The following is a 27,908-nucleotide window of genomic DNA, read 5'->3' as shown; positions in this document are numbered from 1 at the left end:
CTGAAAAGCTGGCTGGGTTCTTCAGTCCAAAGCTCACATACTCAGATAATAAACTCACTGACATAGGTTATAACACTTTCACCCACTCTGAGGTTTTATGTATGACCCTACTGAAGCCAACATAATATCATAATCTGATTTTTTTCATGGCATCAATAAATACAAGGTAAAAGGATTAAATGATTAATGAGATAAGAACTGCTGAGGTCACAAAGATTCTCACCAAGGAGCCACTGGTCCTGACAGAGGCACAGCTCAGTTAAAAAAAGAGGTTTGGGATATCCTTTTACCATTTAGTGGAGCCTTTGAACTCAGATGGACTGACTAATAAGGGAGACCTCTTAAAGAAGGTAACAGACAAAGGAAATTTGATTGGAACTAGCCTTAATTCATTCTCAAAGTTGTTGCTTCCTGGGGAGAAAGGGGGCTCTCCCTTTACCCAGCAGCCTGACAGTTATCTACCCACAGAAGGACTAATCCCAGCCATGATGAAGTCTTCAGAATTGCAGCCCAAGCCTTTTTCAAAGGGAGCATCACTCGTCAAAAATCCAACACAGGAATATTAATAAGCAGCATGGGAGTAACAACAGTGTAAGTATCGAGTACTTGTAAAAATGCAAGCATCCCTCTCATCTTTAATCACTTGAATTTTGAAATTGGATTGAAGATCCTTATTTCAAAAAAATCTCCAAGAGACTTATGTGTCCCACACCACCATTCTTTGTCTTGCATGAATAAATCTGTAACACAATGAGGTACTGGAAAAAAGGTTTTTTCAGGAAGAAAAGTCACAAAGAAAAATGATTGCAACAGATGTCCCAAGAAACAATTAAATCCATCAGCAAAACAAAACACAGAGAGGTTCACTTCATCTGGTTTACACACTCAGAAGCAGTTTCCTTAAAAACATTCTCAAACTCACCAACCAGTCAAAGGAGGCAAATTCAGAAATTTAAACTGGACATCAAGGTCTCCCTTAGGAGGACACTTATTGCTCTCCACTGGCAATATGTGAGAATGCAAGTACTTCACCTTGAGAGAGGGCATATACTGCTCATTTGCACGTTAATGCAAGAAACTTTGCATTTAAGGCTTCAGAGTTGCAATAAAAAGTGACAGACACATATCTAAAATTATCTACATATACCCATCTTAAATGTAACTAAATCAATAAAATAATAAGGAATAACAAAAAAAAAAAGACATTTTCAAAGGAAATTAACATTTCTTTAAAGCAATTCTGCATTCTGTCACTTTGAAAGTGTCCTGCAAACCATGAGTCCTTTTGTAATATGAATGACTGTAAACAGAAAGCATAGTCAAAGAGCTAAAAGTAACATCAGGTAACATATAGATAACCATAACAAACAGATGGCCATGGTCACCCAAGTTAAAATAAGATCAAGTTAGAAAGTTTAAAACATTCCAAATGAAACAATGTTTTCTACATATTTGTTGGTAGGCCTGAGCTCAAGACACCCCTTTATGCAAAGATTCTCCAAGACCTAAGTAATATCTTCACACTATAAAAGCACAGATGCTGGTCTGAGTGCTTTCCTCCTAGCACATTCAATACCTGATCCAGTTTTCCCCGGAAATAAATTGGATACCAAGCCATAATCACTCTCTGACTGGGGAGACTACAGAATCAGTCTCTTAAGGGAGAACATAATTCCTTTCATCTATAGTTTACCATTACATGAATTTCATTTAAGTAAAAACATTATTTATTTATTGGCAAGTACATAGAATTAATTGCAGAATAAGACCACATTTAATCCATCCTGTTGCTCAACAACTTCGTGGATATCTAACTGGTAAAATACAGTAGACAGGTATAAGACAGCTGCCCATCTTAGGGATTCCCACATAAAAATTAGCTCCAGCTCAGTTCAGGACTAAGTGACGTAGAGAAGTGGGAAATTCTGAAATAATATGAAAATCCTTGTGTAGGAAACATGCAAATCTCTCTTAAACCTTTTATTTCCACATTGCTGGTATGAATACAAGTCAAGTCAGTGAAACAAACCAACCAAATTTAAGAGGTGAATATGATGTGGTTTCAGGCTAATTCCAAACCGTATCCCTTTGCAGTACAATCTAGAGAGCTTGTAGAAGCCAGTGGAAAACCTCTACTTGCTTCAAAGCAGAAACACTACTGACCATTAGACAGTCACCCAACTGGAATAGTTTGAGACATACTGGGTGCCATGGGCAAGCAGACTGGTGCTCATCAAGAAACTCTTATTTGCATCCTTGCTATTGCTTGAGCCAGTACCTTCAGAAACTTACATTTCTGTGCTGCTTTCATTTAATTTCTTTTCTTTTTTCTTTATTTTTTTCCCTTACTTCAGAAAAGTTCTTTTTTTTTTTTTTTTTTTTGGCAGAATGGTTGAGTTCTACTTAGTTTTAGTTTACACAAAGCCGGCCACAGTGAGGTCCCAGTCTTGCCTAGGTACTTTGACTACAGTGCCATTAATTTACAACCATACCTAATAATTAGAATTATCAGGTGCTCTTAGTATAAGCAACTAACTGATGTCAGACAGCCATCTATGTATGGCATAGGCGTGTCCTCTGTGTGCATGGGAAAATCAAAGCAGTGGATCCACTGAACCCAGTTCTTCCCTTTGTATTAGTTTCATATTGACATTTACTGCAACAATATCAGTTTGGACATATTATAAGCAAAAAACCCTGCAACTGTAGTTTTCTACCTGATTTATGCTGGGAAACACAGCAGTGTAGTCTGCCCATTCAGAACAACATGAAACCAGAAAGAATTAGCCTTAGGAAAATCTTGAAGACATTCAACAAAGTAGAGTATCATTATCCTGCATTGAATCCCTAAACAAACCTCTGACCCAGCCTGTGATACAAAAACATATTCAGATGAAATACACATAAACAACAAAAAGCAGCAAGTCAGAGGACCACAAGAAATGTGACTGCAATCCCTAACAAGAAGGACCAGGTCCCAGTAAATAAAAGAGCAAATGCAGCATGGTTAAACTTTAATTATATTTGGCTCCCTCAAAACAGATGCTCACAGTCAGATTTCTGTTTTACCCACTAATGACTGTCATACGCAATCACGTCAATGATTTCAGAGGGCTGCAGGGTTTGCACGCCTGCAGGCAAAACTGACAAGATACAACTAAAGAATATTCACAAAATCCAACACCCTGCTTCGTCCAACAGGGATAGTCAGATACTGCAATGTAACAGAACCAGACTGTGCCATGTTGTTTCCAGAAGAGGAATAGTGTTCAGACTGTGCTGGTGCTTGTTTACAGTCTCTTCATGTAAAAGCAATGTCCTGCCTGACTGTGGCTTGGGAAGCCACAGTGCATTCCTCCGCTTCACTATCTGGTCCAGGTTTCTGGATCATCGCGTGCTGCTGAAAGGGTAACAGGAGGTCGTGATATGAGAAGACAGACACAGATAGGCAGAGGGTCCACAGGAAGAGGTACATCACTAATATATGCAGGGGAAGGCAATTCATTGGGAAGTCATCTATACCTTGGGTACTTATTCCACGTTGGCTCAGAGTGAACTCCCTCTCCAGAAATTTAAGAGTCTAATTACTTCAGATATGAGCTGCATAAGCAGGCCTTGATCAATTTCAACTTTCTGTTGCAAGATCTACAAAGAATGAGATGGAAATGTTCATCCCTCAGTCCGAGGCTGTGTTTCTTAAGCTTGGGTCTTCCCAGCTTAGATGAGAACACATCAAAATGGAGTTTGAGTCTGGTGTTCTGCAGCACTGTGTTCATGAATCTCATTTAATCCAATTTTATCAAAAGCAGCTTCTTGTTTTTACAGCTTAAACAGAAAAGGAAGAGGAAACAAAAGAAAAAACTTCTGTCTCTCTTCTTCATTTCTGCGGGTGGACAGAGCTTCAGTGTGAAAAAAGGGGCTTACACACCAATTCCCACATGCATATAAGGGTCACCACTGATTTTATTTGAAGAACATGATTAACAAGTAGGGATCCCATCTGTGTATTGCAGCTCTGCCCCCAGCAGCATTTTTCTTCCTATAAGGCACTAAATTACACCCAGCACCAATATGACAAAACCAGTGCCACCATCTCTGAGGTGAAAGCAGAGCCTGAATTTTGCATGCCAGCCCCAGAAATAGAAGGGTTGTTCACTAGCCTGCCCAAGCTGTAGCAGAAGAGTATGCTTCCACTTCTATCCTTCCATTACCCATTTCCCTCTATGATCCCACTGTGCAGCCACCATGTGGGTTTCCCCAAAAGGAAAGTGCTCACTTTTTGAGGAGCAGCAGAAAAGCTAAGGTTCTGCTTCAAAAATACTACCAGTGCCCCTTGTCCATAGATAACCCATCCCTTCTGTTTCAAGCTTCCTATAGCTGTACCACAACGCAAAAGAAAAAAAAAAAAAGAAAAAGAAACATCAACAATTCATCCAAGCCTGTAGAATCCAAGTCTCCATCTGACCTGGTAGAGAAAAAGAAAAAAAGAGAAATAAAACTTTCTAGAAGGCATTAGAATGCATGACTCATTATTGAGGAAATACCATTGGGTCGCATCTGCCTTCAGAATGAACTGGCACCTTTCAGTGAAAGGTATAGTACACCTTGTGTCATGAAAATCCTTACCCATTACTTGGAACCAAGCCACAGCTGCCAACTGATCTTGGCCTATGAAGGCTCCAAAAGGGGTGGGCTTTGATCCAGAATCTGCTCACATGCAAAATATAGTACAAAAATATGCCAGTCAGGATTTGTGTCGCAACAAGATCTGTGTTACAAATCTGATTATTTGCACAATGAAGCAGGAAAAAGAGGAAAATTGGAACAACTCATTTTCTTTATGGACCTTAAACCTTCCCTCTGATTCATATGTTAAGCTCCTTCTTGCCTTATCTTGTCTGCTTTGATTCTAAGCTCTTATGTGTTTTCTGCACTTGTTCAGTGTCCATCAAAAGACCAGCTGATGAGTTTCTGAAGGACTGCCAGTGTTTAGCTCACCTCTAACTCCAAAGCTGCCTTGATCTGTAATAAGCTAGTGATATTCTGATGTTGATTTTGAATAATTTTCATCTATAGCTTGTTTTGCCAGTCCTAATGAACCAGTGGCTTCACAACACTAAAAAACTCAAAATCTAGCAAGCTGTTCCCCTGCTTCTGTCAGAAGAATAACTCCTATAGATTTTTTTCTTTAGATCAGCCAAAGGCTGACATTGAACACTTATCACGAAGATGTTCAAATACAAGGGCATGCTCATTCTCTTCAGAAAGCACCATTTACGGACTACAGCAGGTGAAAGGTCCTTATTACAGAAGGTAAGTGTCTCACATCAGTTATTTGCACCATTGTCTTCTCCTGGAGTTAAACTATAAGAAAAAGAAAATGGCCATTCCCCAAAAGACTTGTGCTAGGGCAATCAGCCTTACGATCAGGCAGTAAAGACCATCAGACAGCTAATATCCCCAACTTATTCAGGTTAGGTGTGCTGAAAAAAAAAATCATACTGAGGAACTAGAGCAAAGGCTGCCCGCAGTGTTGAGCATCTCAATACAAAAAGGACATCAGACTATTAAGAGTATGTCCGGAAGAGGGCAGCCAAGATGGTGAAAGGTCTCGAGGGCAAGATTTTGGAGAAGCAGCTGAGGTCACTTGGTTTGTTCAGCTTGGAGAAGGCTGAAGGGTGACCTCATGGCAGTCTACAGCTTTCTCAAGGGGGGCAGCTGATCCCTCTCTGGGGACCAATGATAGGACACAGGGAAATGGAATGAAGCTGCGTCAGGGGAAATTCAGATTAGACATTAGAAAAAGATTCTTCACTGAGAGGGTTGTTGGTTGCTAGCACACGCTTGCTAGCAAATTGGTCACTGCACCAAGCCTGTCAGAGTTCAAGGAGCACCTGGACAATGCTCTCAGTCATATGGTTTACTTTTAGGTAGTCCTGCAAGGAACAGGAATTTGGATTCAATGATCCCTATGGGTCCTCCCAACTTGAGATATTCTGTGATTTGATTATCTGTGCTTTAGTAACATTTCATTTTGTATCCTTTCTCCCATCTCACTCTCATCTCTCCTTCTCTGTTCCCATTACACTTCTATTTTCCCCTCACTTTTTTCACCTGGCTCTATTTCCCCTTTTATCACCCCAGTTCCCCTACTTAATACTTTTTCTCCGGCCTTTGATGGATCACAATTACTTAGATCATGAGTAATTTTTGTCAAAGGTCTTCCTGGCATTCTGAGACTGACAAATGCACAGCTGATCCCTCTTGATCTCTAGTTATGACAGTGGAAAAAGAAAGAAAATGCAGCATTGTCATCTGCTAACTCTACTTGGGCATCAAGAGACAGAATAAGATGAACCAAGTATGAGCTGCAACCCTTAAAATACTATCTGATCCATGCTATTTTCATTTTAGGCCTTCATTAAAGCCTGTAATTTAGATGATGACATGTTTCTTTCCTTTGCAGAAATGCAAACGAGATCTTTGCACATGAAAAGCTTGACATTGATGGAGGTATATAATAGAAGTGCTTAGCAATTACACAGCTTTTTTCTCCTTCTCAGGTGCTCAACCTGCGAAGGAGACATTCTTTTACCCTCCCAGTCCTCCCCCCAGACCATTTACATTTGAGAGTTTTGAAGTTTTTGAATGGCCTTTTAATGTTGTTGAGACTTGTTTGCTGATCGTGATGGGAATCACCATGCTAGCACGCATACAGAGTGTGTTTTGCCCACTACTGATTTCAAGAGTTAAGCAAAGTCAGGTTTGGGTCTTGTCTGGGGTCAAACAATGATGTAGAAGGACCAAGAGTTTTTCCCTGAGGCTGGACAGTCATGAGTGGCAGGGTGTGTGGGATAGTATGGGCAAGTACCTAGGTCAGTGGGCCTCTCCAGTACTTTGGAATTTCACCACCGAACAACTGCAAAATCCAGAAGAATTAGTAAAACACTTAAATGAGGTGTGTGGTCATTCTGGCCATACCAGAGATGGTCAAATCACGGCAATGTGCTGGGGCTTGGCCTATGCTTACAGGGCCTCGTTCAACACTATCCAGCACCTTCAAAAGGAAAAGAATGTCGGCGGATCTGAGAGCAAAGCAACAGTCAGCGCAGCTACTCCAGCTCCAGGCACAGCAGCTTCACCACCCCCAGCGACAAGTACAGTCGCTACTCAAACTTTGGCTGCAATGAACAGCGCAGCTACCCCAGTGGCAAGTACAGCAGCTGATCAAACTTCGACTGCAACAGACAGCGCGGTTACCCCAGCTCCAAGCACAGCAGCTACACCACCCCCAGCAACAAATATAGTCACTACTCAAACCACAGCGATAATCACTGCGGCCAAACCAGAGGACCAATTCGTACCAATATCAGTTGCCCCTGTATGCAAGAGAACAAGCAAAAAAAGAGGCAGGAAGGGTGAAGCAAGATGAAGAAACAATGAATTCACCACCCAGTCTAGCATCTGATCAGGGGTCATCATCACATGACGAAGAAGAAGAAGAAGAGGTAACTTCTCGACCTCGGACCTCAACCGAGCTGCGGAATATGCAAAAAGATTTTACCCATCAACCAGCGGAGCACATCATCACCTGGTTACTCCGATGCTGGGACAATGGGGCCGATGGTCACGAACTAGAAGGTACAGAAGCCAAGCAGCTGGGATCACTTGCTAGAGAAGGGGGAATTGACAAAGCAATTGCAAGAGAGAAAAAGTCCCTCAGCCTTTGGAGGCGGCTCTGGGCAGCTATAAAAGAAAGGTTTCCATACAAGGATGACGTTATGAGTCGTTTGGCCAAGTGGACTACTATAGACAAAGGCATCCAGTCTCTGAGGGAATCAGCCATCATAGAGATGATCTATCACATCAAGCCGAATAACGGGGATACACCCATAGATCCAGATGAAGTTGAATGTACACGACCCATGTGGCGAAAACTTACACGGAATGCACCGTCATCATATGCCCATTCATTGGCAACAGTAACCTGGAATGACATAGTACCACTAACAGTGGATGAAATGGTTCATGAACTCCGAGAGTTCGAAGACAATCTCACCCCTTCCATCATCTCAGCTGTGAAAAAACTGTCCCAGGACCTCGAACAATTGAAGGACAATCTATCTGATTTATCCAGCTCCTCACGTGTACCAACACATCTCAGCTATTAACAAAAGGTGTCCCATTGTTCAAGAGAGGAGATACAGGAGGTATACGCCACGGGGTACCCTATGGTTTTACCTGCTGGATCACGGAGAAGACATGACAAAGTGGGATGGAAAACCTACTTCAGCTTTGGAGGAACGGGTGAGTGAACTGAAGAGGGGAGCAAGGGCCAAGACTGATCGTCCCATGAGAGCTACGGCTTCAGTCTCTGGTGAGCAGTTTCCCAGATGGAATGGAAGAGCTGATTTTACTCCAGCTCCTGTGATAACGAAGAATAATCCGTTTTACCACAACTTAAGTGTCCAATGCTGTGATGACCATTAGAGGGGCCCTGCCTCCAGCCAGGTGGAGGTAAGGGACAATCGGATTTACTGGACTGTGTGGATCAGATGGCCTGGCACATCAGTCCCACAGAAGTATAAGGCTCTAGTAGATACCGGTGCACAGTGTACCCTGATGCCATCAAGCTGTCAAGGGGTGGAACCCATCTATATTTCTGGAGTAACAGGAGGATCCCAAGAGTTGACTGTGCTGGAGGCTGAAATCAGCCTGACTGGGAGGGAATGGCAAAAGCACCCTATTGTGACTGGTCCAGAGGCTCCATGCATTCTCGGCATAGACTACCTCAAGAGAGGGTACTTCAAAGACCCAAAAGGGTACCGGTGGGCTTTTGGTATTGCTGCTTTGGAGACTGAGGAAATTGAGCAGCTGTCCACCTTGCCTGGTCTCTCAGAAGATCCCTCTGCTGTGGGGTTGCTGAAAGTTGAAGAACAACAAGTGCCAATTGCGACCACAACAGTGCACCGGCGGCAGTATCGCACCAACCGAGACTCCCTGATTCCCATCCATCAGCTGATCCGTAGACTGGAGAGTCAGGGGGTGATCAGCAGGACCCGCTCGCCCTTTAACAGCCCCATATGGCCAGTGCGAAAGTCTAATGGAGACTAACAGTAGACTATCGTGGCCTGAATGAAGTCACACCACCATTGAGTGCTGCCGTACTGGACATGCTAGAACTTCAGTATGAACTAGAGTCAAAGGCTCTGAACCACGAGTCAAAGTGGTATGCCACGATTGATATTGCCAATGCATTTTTCTCAATTCCTTTGGCAGCAGAGTGCAGGCCACAGTTTGCTTTTACTTGGAGGGGTGTCCAGTTCACTTGGAACCGACTGCCCCAGGGGTGGAAACACAGCCCTATCATTTGCCATGGACTGATCCAGAATGCACTGGAACAGGGGCAAGCTCCAGAACACCTGCAATACATTGATGACATTACTGTGTGGGGCGATACAGCGGAAGAAGTCTTTGAGAAAGGGAGGAAAATAATCCAAATCCTGCTGAAAGCCGGTTTTGCCATAAAACGGAGTAAGGTCAAGGGACCTGCACAGGAGATTCAATTTTTGGGAATAAAATGGCAAGATGGACGTAGACAGATCCCCACAGATGTGATCAACAAGATAACAGCAATGTCTCCACCAACTAATAAGAAAGAAACGCAAGCTTTCTTGGGTGCAGTGGGGTTCTGGAGAATGCACATCCCAAATTACAGTTCGATTGCAAGCCCTCTCTATCATGTGGCCCGGAAGAAGGATGATTTTAAATAGGGCCCTGAGCAGCAACAAGCCTTTCAGAAAATTAAACGCGAGATAGTTCATGCAGTAGCCCTTGGACCAGTCCGGACCGGGCCAGATGTAAAAAATGTACTGTACACTGCAGCTGGGGAGAACCTGGAGCCTCTGGCAGGTAACTCCAGGGGAGACTCGAGATCAACCCCTCGGCTTTTGGAGTCAGGGATACAAAGGATCTGAGGCCAGCTATACCTCAACTGAGAAAGAGATACTGGCAGCCTATGAAGGGGTTCGAGCTGCTTCGGAAGTGATTGGCACTGAAGCACAGCTCCTTCTGGCACACCGGTTGCCCGTGCTGGGCTGGATGTTCAAAGGCAGGGTCTCCTCTACACATCATGCAACTGATGCTACATGGAGTAAATGGGCTGCACTAATTACACAACGAACTCGAATAGGAAATCCCAGTCGTCCAGGCATCCTAGAAGTCATCATGGACTGGCCAGAGGGAAAAGATTTCGGAATGTCACCAGAGGAGGAGCTGACGCGTGCTGAAGAGGCCCCACCATATAATAAACTGTCAGAAAGTGAAAAGCAGTATGCCTTGTTTACTGATGGCTCTTGCCGTATTGTGGGAAAGCATCGGAGATGGAAGGCAGCTGCATGGAGTCCTGGACGACAAGTTGCAGAAACTGCTGACGGAGAGGGTGAATCGAGTCAGTTTGCCGAGGTGAAAGCCATCCAGCTGGCCCTGGACATTGCTGAACGAGAAAAGTGGCCAGTACTTTACCTCTATACTGACTCATGGATGGTGGCAAATGCCCTGTGGGGGTGGTTGAAGCAATGGAAGCAGAGCAACTGGCAACGCAGAGGTAAACCCATCTGGGCTGCTGCACTGTGGAAAGATATTGCTGCCAGGGTGCAGAACCTGGTGGTGAAGGTACGTCATGTAGATGCCCATGTACCCAAGAGTCGGGCCGCTGAGGAACACCAGAACAACCAACAAGTGGATAAAGCGGCTAAGATTGAAGTGGCTCAGATGGACTTAGATTGGCAACATAAAGGTGAATTATTTTTGGCCCGCTGGGCCCATGACACTTCAGGCCATCAGGACAGAGATGCAACATACAGATGGGCCCGTGATCGAGGGGTGGACTTAACAATGGACGCTATTGCCCAAGTTATTCATGAGTGTGAAACATGTGCTGCAATTAAACAAGCCAAGCGGTTAAAGCCTCTTTGGTATGGAGGACGATGGTTGAAGTATAAATATGGGGAGGCCTGGCAGATTGACTATATCACACTGCCACCAACCCGCCAAGGCAAGCGCCATGTGCTTGCCATGGTGGAAGCAACCACCGGGTGGCTGGAAACATACGCCGTGCCCCATGCCACTGCCCGGAACACTATCCTGGGCCTTGAGAAACAGATTTTGTGGCGACACGGCACCCCAGAGAGGATTGAGTCAGACAATGGGACTCATTTCTGGAATAACCTTATAGATATTTGGGCCAAAGAGCATGGCATTGAGTGGGTATATCACATCCCCTACCATGCACCAGCCTCTGGGAAAATCTAATGGTACAATGGGCTGTTAAAAACTACACTGAGAGCAATGGGTGGGGGAACTTTCAAGCATTGGGATACACACTTACCAAAGGCCACCTGGTTGGTCAACACCAGAGGATCTGCCAACAGGGCTGGCCCAGCCCAGTCAGAACTTTTACATATTGTAGAGGGGGTCAAAGTTCCCGTGGTGCGTATGAAGAATTTGCTGGGGAAGACAGTCTGGGTTATTCCTGCTTCAGGTAAAGGCAAACCCACTCGTGGGATTGCTTTTGCTCAAGGACCTGGATATACTTGGGGGGTGATGCGGGAAGATGGGGAAGTCCGATGTATACCTCAAGGGAATTTGATTTTAGGGGAAAACAGCCAATGAACTTAATTGTATGCTGTTGCCTGCTGTGTAATACTTTTATAGCCCATCAACTAGATGTCTCCAGGTCACCAGCGACTAGCCCTGACTTCCCTCCAAGCATCATCCCAACAGATAATGAACTTTGATAGAACCAGATAAGTTCCGCAGTAAAGGAACGACCAGCATCAGTAGGCAACGATCCAGTACTGCACACAGCCCTTCCTGCCCTGAAAGATTGTTACAAGAGATGGAACCTGACATCATGGACCGAATGGACTCAGCAGCATTATAGGGATTGGTCCATGCACTAAGAAAATGATCTCTTTCTCTTGGTCTGTGTGTATATGGATGTATATATGTGGGAGAGCGATGGTGTATTGAAAATGTGGGATCTGAGCATGACATGAATGGTATGGAATAAGGCTGGATAATGTCCTGGGTTCAGTCATGTTTCTCCTTCTTGGTAGCTGGTGCAGTGCTGTGTTTTGACTTCCAGCCTGGAAACAGTGCTGGTGATACCGATGTTTTCGGTTGTTGCTAAGTGATGTTTACCCTGACCAAGGACTTTGTGAGGCTCATGCTCTGCCAGGGAGGAGGGGAAGCCGTGGGGAAGCAGAGATGGGATGTCTGACCCAGGGTAGCCAAAGAGGTATTCCATACCACAGGACGTCATGCCCTGGGTGGGGGGTAACTGGGAGTTACCTGGAAGGACACGGGCTTCTGGGTCAGACTCGTTTCTTGGCGAGTGGTATTGTATTCTCTTCCCTTGTTATTTTCTCTCATCATTGTTGTCGTTGGTGGTAGCGGTGGTGATCTGTGTTGTACATTGGTTGCTGCACTGTTCTTGTCTCAACCCGTGGGAGTTGCACTCTTTCGATCCTCCTCCCCATCCCTCCGGGAGCGGGGAAGGGGAGAGCCCTGGGGGGGGGTGGGGGGCCTCGATTGCTCTCAGCCCAGCACCACTCACTGGGAGCGAGTGAACAAGCTGTCTGGCTAGGGTTTAAACCACGACAGAGGCTATCTGTGCAGCTTCTGTGAAACAAAAACCAAAACCATCGAATTCTGGAGGATTCAGGGTTTTGCTGATGGTTACCGTAACATAAACCCAGTGCACAGCCTGCAGTTGAATTTGGACCCACAAAAGTAAAGGTAGCCTACATTTTGTGCAAAATGAATGTTCCTAGAGCAAAAATGGTATGTCCTGGGCTCAGCAGTAGCAGTCATTTTTCTCCTCCTTCGTAGCTGGTGCAGTGCTGTGTTTTGACTTTCGGCTCGGGAACAGAGCTGGTAACAAGGATGTTTTGGTTTGGCCAAGGACTTTGTGAGCCTCATGTTCTGCCAGGGAGGAGGGGAAGCCAGGAGGAAGCAGAGACAGGACACCTGACCCAAGCTAGCCAAAGAGGTATTCCATACCACAGCACGTCATGCCCAGGAGGTAACTGGGAGTTACCCGGAAGTGCTGCGAGACTGTGGGGTTGGAGGAGGTATCGGTCAGAGCTTGTTCGGGCTGGGGAGGGCGAGTTATCGGTTGGCTGGTGGTGAGATGATGTATTCTCTTCCCTTGTTATTTCCTTTATCATTATTATTATTGGTGGTAGCAGTAGTGATTTGTGTTATACCTTAGTTACTAAACTGTTTTTATCTCAATCCGTGGGAGTTGCGTTCTTTTTGACTCTCCATCCCTCCAGGAGTAGGGGGAGGGCAAGAAGGGAGGGGAAGTGAGTGAACAAGTTGTCTGGTTTGGTTTAAACCACGACATGGTAGCACATTTGAAAGATGAATTCCCTGAAGCTCTGGTTCCAGCAATCACCAGACTCAGAAAAGCAAGTCTGCTTTATGATTATATATGCTTTTATAATTAGGAGGAAAAATGTGAGTGGGAGATAAAAAAAGCCCAAACAGGCAGACTGCTGTTCTGGAAGCTACAGTCTGGTGCCTCCAGGGAAATGCAGAGCTCTGCTACTGATGGACCAGTGGGAACAACATCAGGAGGTACACATTCATGTACAGGATCCTGTACATAACATGCACATAGGACGTAAGTTACTGAACAAATACATCCCTCAGCTGTTTTAAGAGACAAACACCCAACTTACTTGGTACTAGCTGGTGCAGTGGACAGGAGAGAAACAGTACCATCACACAGAGATGTGGCAGAGGAGGGTCAAATGGTGACAGAGATACTCAAGCATTGCCACGTGCTGCTATCATTTGGGAATTAGATGCAAGGATGCATCACCACATTAAAACAAGATGGCAGGACCAGATTCAAAGCCTTCCATAATGAGATGAGACAAAGGAGCCTAAATGTTTCATTGCAGCTCTAAGGTCATGTCCCTAAAAACACCATCCACATTAATTTTATAAGCACACATGCTGTTTCCCATATACTTCAGAAACAGACCAATAGGTGACATCCTAAGTGACTAGCAAGTCCCAGTTAGGAACACTGACTGAAAATCAGCCTGAATACAGTTTCCCTTTGTATCAGCCACTGCACCAGAGTACATCTCTGAGAGACAGCTGCTAAAGGGCAATTACCAATGATAAGACTGAGCATAGTAGATTGGTCACACAAGGGATGATTGTTCTCATCTCCAAGCCAAAAATAGTGAGAGGCTCTTCCTGTGTGATCCCCTCCATAGCTCTGAGGAGAAGGAAAGCAGATACAGAAGGAAAAACAGAGTGCAACATCCTTGGCCCCAAATACTGTGCCTACGTAGGTTATTTGGGCTTTCCTTCCTGTTTATCTGGGATTTGGGTGCAAACTGGAACACAAGAGGTTCCACTTAAACTTGAGAAGGAACTTCTTCTCAGTGAGGGTGACAGAACACTGGAACAGGCTGCCCAGGGAGGTTGTGGAGTCTCCTTCCCTGGAGACATTCAAAGCCCGCCTGGACACATTCCTGTGTAACGTTATCTAGGTGTTCCTGCTCTGGCAGGGGGATTGGACTAGATGATCTTTTGAGGTCCCTTCCAATCTCCAGCATACTGTGATACTGTGATTGTCCCACTTCACCCCCAAAAGCAGACCGCAGATTATTCCTGTTAACTTTCCTGACTTACTGCTTTGTTTACAAGTGGCCTACTGTCAGACACTGTTTTACTTTAATAAGGATTTAGTGACTAAATACAACCATTTTCATGCTCACATTTCTGAGAATGCAGTGCTGGGAGAGAAGAGCTCAAGCAAGTTTTTTTGGGCTATCAAAGAGAAAAATAGGTTTGGTTTTTTTCTTCTCAGTGTTTTCAAGAAGACAGGAAAGCAGCCTGTAATTGTTGCTTCTTTAAACATTCGCTCAACTATGAATTCACTCAGCCTTTTTTACAGTAAATATCACTTGCTTACATGTAAGATAATTACTCATTGCAGAGCCAGTAATAAAATCAGGGAACAAAATGGCATCAGAAGACAAGATTCAGTATGTTCCTGCATTTGGAGAGCTCCATCCTATCTTGGTACAACTTCACCCAGAGAAGAAACGTGCTTTTATCTGCTAAGGATGTGGTCCTTACCTTCTCTCTTCTATTAAATGAACAGAAGTGGGGGAACCCTCAAGTCAAGCACTAGATTCCAAATCACACAGGAAGTGCTGACAGAGCTATTTTACTTGTGCCTTGATACTTTTCAAGTGACTGATTCTAAAAATAAAATGCTAACCATGCAACAGCATGAACATTGCATTTATTCTCATGCCAGTGACTGAGAAGCTGTAAATATGTGTGACAGCTGCAGCATCTTGTCTGTTGTCACCACTCTGCTCCTCCTGCAAGCCAGGCAGTGAACAGAATGGCTGCTAGGACAGACAGGAACATAGTATGATCCTCAGGCAGAGTTATACATGAGCTGTATTATTCTTAAACTGGTGCTGGGTTTTCTGTCAAAATCAGCACTCAAAGATGCTGCCTATTTTCTTGGGAATAGCACACCCTGTTCTGAGAGCTGGCCAAGCTTTACTGAGATGGTACAGAGTCTGACAGTCCCAGTCTTCCAAACTTCAGTAAGAGCTCTTAGGCTGCAAGATTCATTTTGAAAGAAATTACACCATAGATAAAAATAACAATAAAAATATATAGGCAGTAAGTCACTGCTAGATGTAGTAGTTAGACAAAACCCCTGAAACACAGCAGAAGCCACCCATAGGTGACAGACAGAGCCATTTTCTCTTTGGCTGCTGCTCTGAGCATACACACCTATGCTTGCCCAGTCCAGACATGCAGCAGCTTGCTGTTACAATCCCTCTCCTCTCTGGTCATGCCACCATCCTGCAGACTGAGTGCAGGCACCATAGATGATGACAGTGTTTGGGTGCAAGGTGTGTAATTTCTCACCAAAATGACAACATATGCCTAACTGCTTATATTCTAGGGGCCCAGATATCTCTAGAGTAAGCATGGAGATGCACACATACCTAAATGCTAGATATTTCTGTAAAAAAAAGATACCATGGATGTGGTAGAATCCAGTCGAGTTACCCTCATAGCCTATGTGCTATAGAAGGCATGGATGCTTATTTTTAATTACAAAAGCTAACACTAAAAAAGCACTGAACCTGTTTGTATTGATGAAATTACTCTTGCCTAAGCAAGAGTAAACTTACTGAGTAAAACCATGATCAGTTTTCTAATGGCAAAGATCAGTTGGCAAGACAAGACCAACTTCCATTTCAGAAGAGACCCTCCTAATTCCATTTATTCTTCTCTAGAACTGAATTTAAGACTTCTAATAACTGTTAGATTTACCATTTCCAAAGACAACAATTTTAGAAATGATAAGCTGGCTCCCAGGAGCTGGCCAGCATTCCCTGCATCAACCCAAATCATACCATGCTGCATGCTTGAGGAAGACACCAGAATCTGGCCAAAACTACCTTTGCTAACTGCCTCCAATTTCCCTTCACTTTCTCAGCATTCCCAGGGGCATATGTTGGCACCTGAAGGCTTTAAGTGCCAGCAAGGGGTTGGTATCATGGCAGCCTAGACAGCAGTTTACATCAGCATGTCATCTTTTGCCTTCTCCATGCCCTCCTCTTCTGCCAGCTATGTACTGCGCAGACCAGAGGTCAGGAGATAAACGTTTTAGAGGCAGGATTGTTTATACAGTCATCCAAACGCTTACCATTAAAGCACTGTCAAGGGTATTAAATACCCTAAAGTGATAAGAAAGAGATGCACCATGGAAACCACTCATGCTGACAATTACAGCTGGCTGTCTAACAAAGGTTACCTGTGAAAGTATAAAGCACAGCTGTAAGAGAAGTCAGGAGATGCATGCCTCTTCTCACACTTCAAAAGATTACATGAGAAATGGGTTGCAAAAATAACCCAGAGAACAAGGGAGAGATAGCAGAGCAATTCAGTTTCTTCTGATTCTGCTTCATGTCTGTGGGAAATGCCAGAGAACGCACCAGGAGAATAAAACATCTGCCACCCCAACAACAAACCAGTGCAGGATTTCACTGCCTTGCCCATCTGCACTGTTTTGCATCACACTCAATCAGATGCTCAGAGACCAACACAGAATGAAACATTTCACAGGCTGAATCCTCTTAACAGAACAATAATAAATTGCTGTGCCTTAATGTTAATAACCACAGATTTGATAAAAGTTTTCCTCCAAAGCTGTGGAGGGAAAGATATTGTAGGACAGACAAAGAGGGAGGAGTGCATTTTCAGTATTTTTCTCTGAAGTGACTGCTGGGCTTAGCATCTAAAGAGAATTCAGAACCCTTCACAATGAAGTTATACGCTGCTCTCCTCCAACTGGAGACCAACAAAACCACAGAGCAGAGGGGTAACATTTCCATTCCTAGGGGTTGAGATCCTACATCTAACTCTGCTCAACTTTCACTAACCTGCAGCCCAGTAAAGACTATGCAGACATACTAACACAGTTCTGTGTTTAGTAATACAACGTAGAAAGTTCCTGCCACATCGCTTACCCTTTCAGGGACTGTAGTATTTTAGTTTGCTGCTCTGTTCCAATTGCACTTCCTGTCCATGAACAGAAGAAACATTTACTCTTTGGCTCCCATCTTCCAGATCTCAGCTTACATCTCCGTGAGATCTGGACTTCAGCTGGTGCAACTATAGCATCTGAAATAATTTACAGAAGGTAAAGGTGTTGGACATGAGAGCCATAGGAAGAAGATACTCACACTGGACTGCACACCCGAGTTGGAAGGAAAACATTTCAGACATGCATACACCAGAAAAGCTGGGAGAAAACCTCTGAGAAAGGCCCATAAAAACTTACATGGTACATCTAAGGTAAGGCAGAAAGATTAAAGGACTAACTCAATTTATTTTGAGTGGAGCTCAGATGCTTTGCTATTTACTGCAGATTATCAATGCACTTAATTATATACTTCATTTAAACAGAGGTGTCATTGAGAGAATTAGTCACATACCTTAAGCACACATTTAAATTAAGAGCTGAGATAATTTAAGTGTGATCACCGCACTTTCAGAATTTCAAAACTTTATATTTTAATATATTTGCTTCCTCACCAGTTTGACTGTTACTTTTTTTCTCCAGATATACACCTCAACACCTCTATGCATCAGTCAAAGAGACATGGCTGTCCTTTCTCCTTCTATACAGCGACTCTGTGGGGTTGGTAGCTTTATCAGTCACAGAATTCAGCACATCTTCTCCCCTTTTTGCAAATACTCATCCAGTTGTTTTGGCAGGAGAAAAAAAAAGCCACAGCAGAAGTCAAGTTTTGTTTGGAAGACTGGTTTTGTTTTAACCAGGCGCAGCTCAGTCCTAGACTGCTCTCCCTTCACTAAAAATTGAAAGCAAAATTACAACAAACAGAACCAGATGAGGTTAAAAGCTTTTCCAAATAATTTTTTTAAACATTTCCAAAGTGGAGATAATCACTTTGCAAAACAAAAGGAATTTGGCCTTGGGTTTAGTGTGAGGTGTCCCTGCCCATGGCAGGGGGGTTAGAACTAGATGATCTTAAGGTCCTTTCCAACCCTAACTATTCTATTATTCTATGATCCAACAGCCTGCTGCAAAGAGGCTCTGAGCTCTTCTGAAGCCATTGTGACATTAATGTTTTCCAATTAGCTGCTGCTTGGCAGGTTATGGTTCTGGCAGCTACAAGGAGTGTGGAATTCAGCTTTCAGAAGATTCAGCCTAAGAGTTTGTGTCATTTCAAACAGCCAGTACTGTGAGACAGACCTGAAAACATCATGTGGGTGTGCAAGCCGGCGAGTGAAAGAGTGCGTAGTGACGGCTGCTCACAGCAGCAGTGCTGGCTGCCATGTATGCACCACGTGATCATCTTTGCAGGGAGAGATCTTCCACCCTCTGTTGGCTCTGCTCCCTGTAATCCTTCCGAAGGTGCATTCAGTAAGTGTTCAGCACTCCTGGTCTTGGCATCACAACTGGCCGTGGGTTTTCCTCCAGTGCTCAGTGTAGGGACAGGTATTGTACTTCAGTACCAGAGGGGCCAGGAGAGCACACCTGGCCGCTCAGCAGCTTCAGAATAAAGCTCAGACATTTCATTCTGACTCTTTGTTCTGACGCGCTAACAACTTGCATATGCAGTGTCAGCACCATGTTTGCCAAAGGCTCCCATGCTACTCCATGGAAATGGAGCAACTCCTGACATATCCACTGGCAGGAGATGTAGATTGAGCCACTGATGGAGGACACTGCTATCAGCACTTTACAACCAGTTTTCAAGAACTTTCACACCTGAGCATATTATCCACTGAAAAAAAGAGAACCATCACTATTTCAAAAGATGCCTTTAAAACTCATCACCCCTGTTAACAGTGGAAGGGATTAACACTCAAACCAAGAAGTATGTGGAAACAGAGGACTCCAACAGACCTCACTGGCTTAGGCAGACAATGCCATTCATAACAGAAAATACCTTCAAGGGAAGTTAAGGCCCAGCAGACAGACAGAGAAGTGACACAGAGCTGGTCACTGCTGAGTTTACTTTGGTTGCTGTTCTAGTGTTCCACTTTCCACATCATTGCACTTCATTTGAATGCTTTAATATTTTCTTTGATCAATGATTTAATTTGATGATGTACCAATGGTCCCCAAAGCACCACACTGCTTTACTAAATCACATGCAACCCTTGGAAAAATTTGGAGGGTTTTTTGCCTTTTTCCCAGTATGGGAATAAGTTTATGAAGGTGGCAACACTAGCTTCCTAATGGCCAGCATCCATCCCACTTCCAGCAAAACACAAAACAGAATCTCAACCTGCATGTTTGCAGCTCATCAACGAATTGAGACATTCAGCCTACACTAGCCAAAAACAGCTTTAAAAAAAAAATAAAAATCTCTAACCAGTCTATATTTTCTAGCCTATGGATTCTGAGGACCCAATACCACTGGCTTAAACAGATGCTGCCCAGAAAAACAGTTCTCACCAAGTCTGCCAAGCACATTGCTGCTCAGGGTATGACAGCTGGGCTCTCACTTCTCAAGAAATACCAGGCACCCAAACAAGAGCAATGTTTGGCATGAATGTAGTGCTTCTTCAGTCTCCATTCCTCCTACCTGCCACCTGTAGCTATTTTCTGTGTACAACAGGACTGCAGCTGTTGCTGCCATCAACTGTGTTGTGAAAGGCTCCCACTGTCTTTGTAAAGTGATTATGAATGTGTTCATCCACAGTCATCTTACAAACCTCTTTTCCACATTCAAAAAGAGAAACACGTGAGACCTGACTTCACAGAATTAGTCTCACAGTTAATCATCACATGAAACACAAAAGAACTTATTTCCAGTATTTTCTAAACCTCCCTGGGCAAGGCTACAAAAACCAGACTGCACAAATACTCTGCTAGGCAGCACCTGAGCCACACCTACTCTCCCTTCCCTACCACCCTCCTTCTATCACATACTTCTAACATTCAGTAGCTCCTATGAGAAATTGGTCATGCTATTAATTGGTGGAAAACAAATCAGTCCAAAACACACATCTCGGCCTTCTCTGTATTAATAGTATGACCTAGTAGGCTTCCTCTTGCTCTTCTAGGACATTTTCCTATGAATTCCGACACATTCTCACCCCATCTGCACCAGGCTTTGAGATACTTCATTTTAAGAAAAAGGGCAGACCTGCTGATGTTACCAGAACAATAAACACTTGTTCCAAGTGCAGTGTTTGTTTTGCTGGATTGGAATCACTGCTTTTATCATTTTTGACAGCAATTACAAGCACAATCCTGGAACAACAGCCTCCTCCAAAAAGCACTATCAACACCTTATAAAACCAGTGTCCCCAAATCTCCACAGAATTTTCAAAAGCTTTGCTGGAACTGACATTTCTGCTGTACAAAACCTGGAAACACAGTCTGCAGTGTTACTGCAGTGATAAGGAAAGCGCAGGGATTCCTTGTGTTCCCCTCACTAATAAAAAACTAATGCAGTCGTGCCGAGCAGCTAGCAGAAAGACTTCTTCAGTAATTATTCTCATCTCAACTGCTAGCAACATCCTGGATGAGGGTACCACTGATTTCTGCACACAGGAGTTCCACAGCATGTGGATTATGTGGCTGGTCCCTGTGGCTGTGCCATACCACAGCAAGAAATCAGGGCTTGAGTTTGAACTTTGAACATCTGAGACACACTTAGTTAAACTCAGGTCTGCTCTCTCATCTTCCTGATGCTTTGATTATATTTATTATAGGTCAAGACATTCTGAAGGAATCAAATGATGCCACAGAAAATTACTTTAACCTTTGAAAGAAAGCAAAACTGGCAAAGCAATGGTCAGTATCTTGTTATGCCATACATAAACGAGCACTGATCTGGTCATGTAAGAGAATGCCTACATTCTCCGAGCTAACATTATTAATGTTTGATACTATGGATCAAAGAGGTTTTGTCTGCATTTTAGATTATAATCCCAGAATTTTTTGACAAGGAGAGGTTCATGAATCTTTAAATCCTGGTCCATGTGGTTTAGCACAGAGTTTATTTTTTGGCAATCACACTTCTTAAAGAAAGAAAGTAGAATGAATCCACCCTAAGCTTATACCAGCAATGTCAAAGCTTCCAAATGACCACTCCATTCAGCTGCGTTATGCATAGATTCTCCAAGTACAAACATGACTGAAAGGTTTGTCTCTCTCTGAAGACAGCTAATGAATTCAGCTTTCTTGGCACATACATGTTGCACACAGGCATGGCACACATGCAAGTTCATGTTGAGCATGTAGCATGGATTCTGTTTTCAGCCAGTGAGAATAAACTACCAAAACCACAAATCTAAACCCTCTTTGTTTTAATACCTTCAGATTACCCAGCTGTAGAAAGAGCACACAGCTAATAAAGGCTTTGAATCCATCCTGACCCCTAAAATGGAGAATATAAAGAAAAAGAGGGAAGACAGACGCAGGATTACCCTGCACTCTTGTTCCTCTGTGCTGATACGGCAGAGTACAGCGAATCCTAATTGTGCATCTTCTAGCATCCAGAAATTCAATAAAAGCAATTAAAGGATACTGCACCTATGCCTGGGAATTCTGGAAATACAGCAGCTGCGTTCAGGTGGTTGGGTGCCCAAAAATGCAAAATACACCCTCTGCACACACCAGCTTTACAGCATAGACATAGACAGGCTAAGACAGACAGTCCACATCTTCTGGAAAATATGAGTATTAAAGTCAAGTGTGTCCTAAATGAACTCAGTTTACTCTGTGTTTTCCAGTGCTTTCCAGAAGTTACATAGCTCTTAATAATATGTTACACGTGGAAGCATGGCAGCCTCGGACTTCTTATTATACATGGTTATAACTAGCTAAAGGTGTTTTTTTTTTCCAAGACCTACCAAGGACTACAGCCCTGTTTTGGGGAAAGTGACTGAATACAGTCAGAGTAATCTGAATTACCACTGCCAAATCACCAAAGTGCCAATCACCAAACCTGAATCACCACTGCCAAATCACCAAAGTGCCAATCACCAAACCTGAATCACCACTGCCAAATCACCAAAGTGCCAATACAGTCAGAGTAACCTGAATCACCGCTGACCAGACCTGAAACCCTAGAAGGATAATACAGAACACAAAACCGACCAAATTTAAAATGGTTTTGCTTTCTCTACCAAATTTGTTCATTCAATTTTTCTAGCTCCTGAAGCATGTCATGTTGTGTTTTTTTTTTTAATTAAAAAACATCATCAACCCTACAACAGAAACCAAAGATTACAAAAATACAACTTTTAATCACTGAAATTAAACACAGAGAATTCAACTCACTGCATTTCAAATCCTTGGCAGTTGTTTATAAAGAGCTTTTGAACATAAGGAATCAAGAGATAAATCATATGTAAATTGTAGATGGCTGAGACCAAAAATATATCCACAGAAATGGCCATACTCCCAAGGCCCTTATCAGTTTTTCTCTTTTCTATATGTAAAAGATCATTTATCTGACAATTAAAATAATGTATTTACTGTACGGGGATATACCCAACTATAAAAATATTGCAAGGTCAAGAAATCCACTCCTTATTTTCAATATGAAACAAAAATTGGAGAAATCATTTAAGTTGAATTGCCAATACTAATCTCGAAAAACACATAACTGGCATTATGACTGCAGGTGCTGTTCAGCTCATGTTGATTTCTACCATACTGAAGATCATGACATCATTTTTTTTCTTCTCTAGCATCCCTGTTTTTCCCCACTATGCGCTTCTATTTTCTCAAGCTGAACACACGTTTCAGCCCTGCTGTCATTAATGCAGATGCAATTTTCATTGTTACAGGGTTTTGCATTAGAAATGCTTTAGCTGGTTGTTAAATGCATATTTATTTTAGCATGTCAAAAGCAGAGAGGGTGGCAGCTCAGCACTCAAGGTCCAAGAGCGAACCCCTAACCCCTGCTGAAAAGCACTGAGTGCTCTTAGATGGACCCAGCCCTCAGCACTCCCTAAAACCAGGCTTTTACACTGGGAAAAAAAGTCTCTACCTATAAGAGGCTGTTTCTGAGGTTACCTAGACTACAGGAGCACTCTGAAACTGCTGAACAACACACAGAAATGAGCCAGTCATACTGCTCAGCAGTAGCTGAACATCTTGACATAGCATCTTGAGGTGTACAGGATAACTTTAATTAAAATATGGATTTAAAATGAAAAAAAACCAAACAACAAACCAAAACCAAAGTACTAGTTTATAGGCTCTGACTAGGTGCAAGTCATGCTTATTATCACAACTGACCTTAACAAAAAACAATTAGACCACCTGCAGAACAGAGGGCACTCAAGCCTGCACAACCAACTACTGATGAACTCACAGATGCAACAAGGCTTATTTTAACCACAGATTTAATTGTTACACTCAAAAGCTGTTCTTCAGGACATAGCTAATAAAGGTACTACAGCTGAGATGTTCAGATGTGGTTGCTTAAACTGCACATTCAAACCCTCATGCTGTATCTAGGCAGCATGGATTTGTTAGCATTACTAGCTGATAATCTCCTGTTCCACAACAATAATTTTTATCAGTAAAACATTATCCCTTCTATAGCATCAAATAAATATATCATTCACAGGTACATTCGATTTATATTTCTGCTGGCATATGAATTGATTTCAGGGCCTCCAAGGCACAAACCATCTCACAGACATCTTAAAAACAAAAGGAGGTGCTGAATATGAAAGCTTGAAAGCTGTGGTTTATTCAGATACCATATGTATAAATATACCACATAATATATCATATATATATAAATATACCACATATAATATACCATATATATAAATATACCATATAAATATATTCACATTTATTCACTACACCCACTGCTTCTAGAAAACAGGGTTCCTTGTATTCAGGTGTCTGAAAAAGGTGGACATACCAATACAGTTATCCAGATGTGCAGACTCTCACCACTGAACTTTTTAGCAAATGCACCAAAATTTTACTTAAGAGACACTTAGCTCTTCCATTACTTGGCCTTTCACCCCGTGCATTTTAGAGGAGGCCAGATTTTAAGCCTCCATAACACACTACAGTATCACTGAGGCTGAAAGTGGTAAGCTAATTTACACACACCTTCTGTCTCTGGGCATACACAAGAGGGGCCCTAAAGTACAGATTATTTATGATGGTGGTGTCTCACAAGACATCTAGCAAATCCAATTTGGGTCCATGATGAGCAGTGCAAAGGTGTGATAAGAATAATACACAAAAGCAACTTGTAGGAACATTAACAGTCTACAGTATCTTGCAGAAATTAACTTGAGAGATAACCATTGCTTTTATGCCACTAAGCATCTCAGTTTAGGCATTACCTATTTCCGTGTATAAAGTATTAATGCAGCTGGTATTCATCACATAAAACACAATCCCCACTGTGGGTCATGAGGATGTTAATAAGACTGATAACAGAGCATCTTTAAAAGTAGTTATGAGCAGGGTGCACAGGCCAATAATTCTCTTCTGTTCTCACATAGTCCTTAATGAAGATCATCTATCATCTCAATGAACCACACCACCAGAGATGATTTAAAAAAAAAAAAAAAAAAAAAAGACATATGTAGAAAGGAAAAGAAAGCTGAAGAAAATAGTTAGATTAGAGAAGTGAGCCTCTGGGGGTTAAATACCACTGTGGCAACAGGAACAGAAAGGGTTGCCCAGTTCAAAAAGAAACCACAAGATTCCTGTGACAGCAGAGTAACAAAACCATAGCATCAGCTGTACGCAGTGACCCTCATTTCCTTCAGCAGAAGGGGAGCCCAATAAATCCTCTGCTATAGCTCATCAAAGGTTAATTATGCAAATACCCATGTGAAACATGTCCTGTGCAGACCTGGTAAGCCCCATGCCCCCAGCGGGAGAGATCCCCAGAGCTTCTGCCTTCCCCTCACCACCCAAAGGGCTTCACAGCAGAGACAGCTCCAAGGCACTCATCTTTTCTTCCCAAAGCATAGTGAGCCACAGGAAGGCTTGTGTGTCACAGCACCTTCTTCTTGAAGCCTGTCCCTATCCCCAAGCTACTGGATGGCGTCCAGAGGGGGACAGGGGAAATGCAGTGAAGACTTCTGCCCCTTCTGCCTTAGGGACAGGAAGGAGATCTATACCCACTTTGGGGAGGGCAAACCTCTCTTCACAGAGAGGCTTTCCTGCTATGGGATTTTAACAAAAATACTTTTCATGAAAAAATGTGTCACCTGAGAAAAGGCAGATTCCCAAAATTCACCAAAATTACATGAAAATATTTATTCTTTGTCGCTTGTGACAAAGGAAAATAATAAACCAACCCCAGAGAACCAGGAAGAAAACCACATAATTCACTGTAAACTGTTGCACTAGTAACCTTAGCAAGTGTAAGACATATCTGTACAGGGAACTTCTGAGAGAACTAAAGCACCCAGCTTTGTGACTCTTCCAATGCACAGAATTAGGATGGAAGATACATGGAATAGGGGACAGCGAGAATAAGGGAAAGCATAGAAAGGGAAAGGGCAGCACTAGTCCCAGCTTTGGCACACAAAACTGACTGCTGATAAAACCTGCAACTGTGCTGCTCCTCTACTTCTGCAGAACAGGGGCATCCCACATCAACTCAGAGCTGAAGGAACAAGAGGTGGGCACAGTGAGCTCCCTGATGTTACTGAGAAGGACCATATGAAAATGATTAGACACACACAAAATTGCCTTTGAATACTCCAGTCATCAAGAGAACCTCAAATTGGTAGAAATGATGCTTTCTTCCTCCCCATTATGGAGTTCCTTAAAAATATATTCTTCTTAGAAATACCTCCAAATGGAAGAGATTCTTGGACAGCCACAGCTATTTTCAGAAAGGCAGAGCCTGACTTTAGGAAGTAGACTTCAGGAAGGGAACAAGACAAAACAGCCATTGCACTAATGAAACAGCACAACACAGCACAGATCAGATTTGGTTTCAGCCAACCACCTCCTGCTCAAGTCAGTGCTCAGGCAGCAACAGTGCTGAAAGGCCTACCTGGCCCCTACTGCACCTCCAAATGGAGGGTGACATTTTTTGGCATAAACTCAAACCTGGATCCAAATCATTCTTGAAAAAACACAGTTATGCACATACAGTTAGGTATCTGTGCCTCGGAAAAATATGAAATGGATGCTCAGTGAGTGTGACTTTTTCTGAAGCACAGCAATGTCTGTTTAAAAACCTAACTCAGTTGGAATCGCCAAGACGATTTTTGGAATAAGGCAGCTTATAGCCATTACCTACTTCTCAATATATTAAGCATCAACACATTGAATAGCAATACCCATAACTGTGCCTCAGGCTGAAATCCAGAGCTTAGCTGTGATTTAAACAATTTGCTCATGCAAACAGAGTATTTCTGTACCAGCCAAGCCAGATTCTGTGAGCAAAGACAACTTATAAAAGCACAAATGCACCTACAAACACAGTATGGAAGGGAGAAGAACCGAAATAGCGCATCTTCGATGTCTATTCGCAGCCTGCCTTCGAAAGAAGGAGAGACGCTGTCTGCCCCCTCCCTGCCGTGTAAGCACTCCCGGGCAGCTGCCGGGCCCGGCTCAGCGCTAACAGGTGACCGGCCCTGAGCTGGCCCGCCTGCCTCTGATCCGGCGGCGCCTCCAATTCAAGCTGCTTTTTTCTCCTTTTTCCCCTTGTATTTTCCTTTCTCCCCCGACCCCTCCTCACGCGGCGCGACGCAAGTTTGGAGCGGAGAAGAACCCGCCACGCTCCGCCGCTTGCCCCGAGACGACCGAACCCGACCGAACCCAACCCGACCCGACCCTTCCCCGCACCTGCGCGGCCATGAAGGAGAGGTCCATGGTGCTGGAGCTGCCGGACGAACTGGCGGAGGTGCTGAGGCTGCCGCTGCCGCTGCTGCCGGGGGCGGGCGGAGCGCGGGGGCGCGGCGCAGACACCGCCTCCCCCAGCAGCGGCGGGCGCGGCCGCGGCAGCAGGACCGACACCGGCACCAGTTCCAGCTCAGGCGGTGCCTGGCTCGGCTCAGCTCGGCTCGGCTCGGCTCGACTCGACTCGATCGACCCGGCAGGCTGCTCCGCCAAGGGGCGGAGGCAACGACGGCGACCCGCCCCCAGCGCTGGGTTGGGCCTGGGTCAGCCCCGCGGCGGGGGGGCTGAGACGGAGACGCGTACGGTCCCGTAGACGCCTTTCCTCCAGTACACATCGGCATCAGCGGCCTGAGGTCACCCGTGGTTTTCAGTTTCCCGGGGCAGGCAGGGTCCGCTCCCTGTTTTGTACTTGGTATCTCACCAGCAGTAGGCAAGCCTGGCTACG

General features: G+C 43.9%; 1 protein-coding gene across 1 annotated transcript in view; it reads right to left on the bottom strand.

The window, feature by feature from the left end:
• Nucleotides 1–27,588, bottom strand: part of CUNH14orf132 (chromosome unknown C14orf132 homolog) — a 42,737-nt gene extending 15,149 nt beyond the window's left edge. The window contains exon 1 of the mRNA XM_062619871.1: nucleotides 27,410–27,588. Within this exon, the coding sequence (XP_062475855.1) occupies nucleotides 27,410–27,436 (27 nt within the window). The 5' untranslated portion in view covers nucleotides 27,437–27,588. The remainder of the gene's footprint in view (nucleotides 1–27,409) is intronic.
• Between the last annotated feature and the right edge of the window lie 320 nt (nucleotides 27,589–27,908).

This window comes from Pezoporus occidentalis, unplaced genomic scaffold (assembly GCF_034315485.1).
Source record: "Pezoporus occidentalis ecotype Australia unplaced genomic scaffold, CSIRO_AGI_Poc_V1 ctg215, whole genome shotgun sequence".
In the NCBI taxonomy this organism is placed as follows: domain Eukaryota; kingdom Metazoa; phylum Chordata; class Aves; order Psittaciformes; family Psittacidae; genus Pezoporus; species Pezoporus occidentalis.
This window is presented reverse-complemented; position numbering and strand designations above follow the sequence as displayed.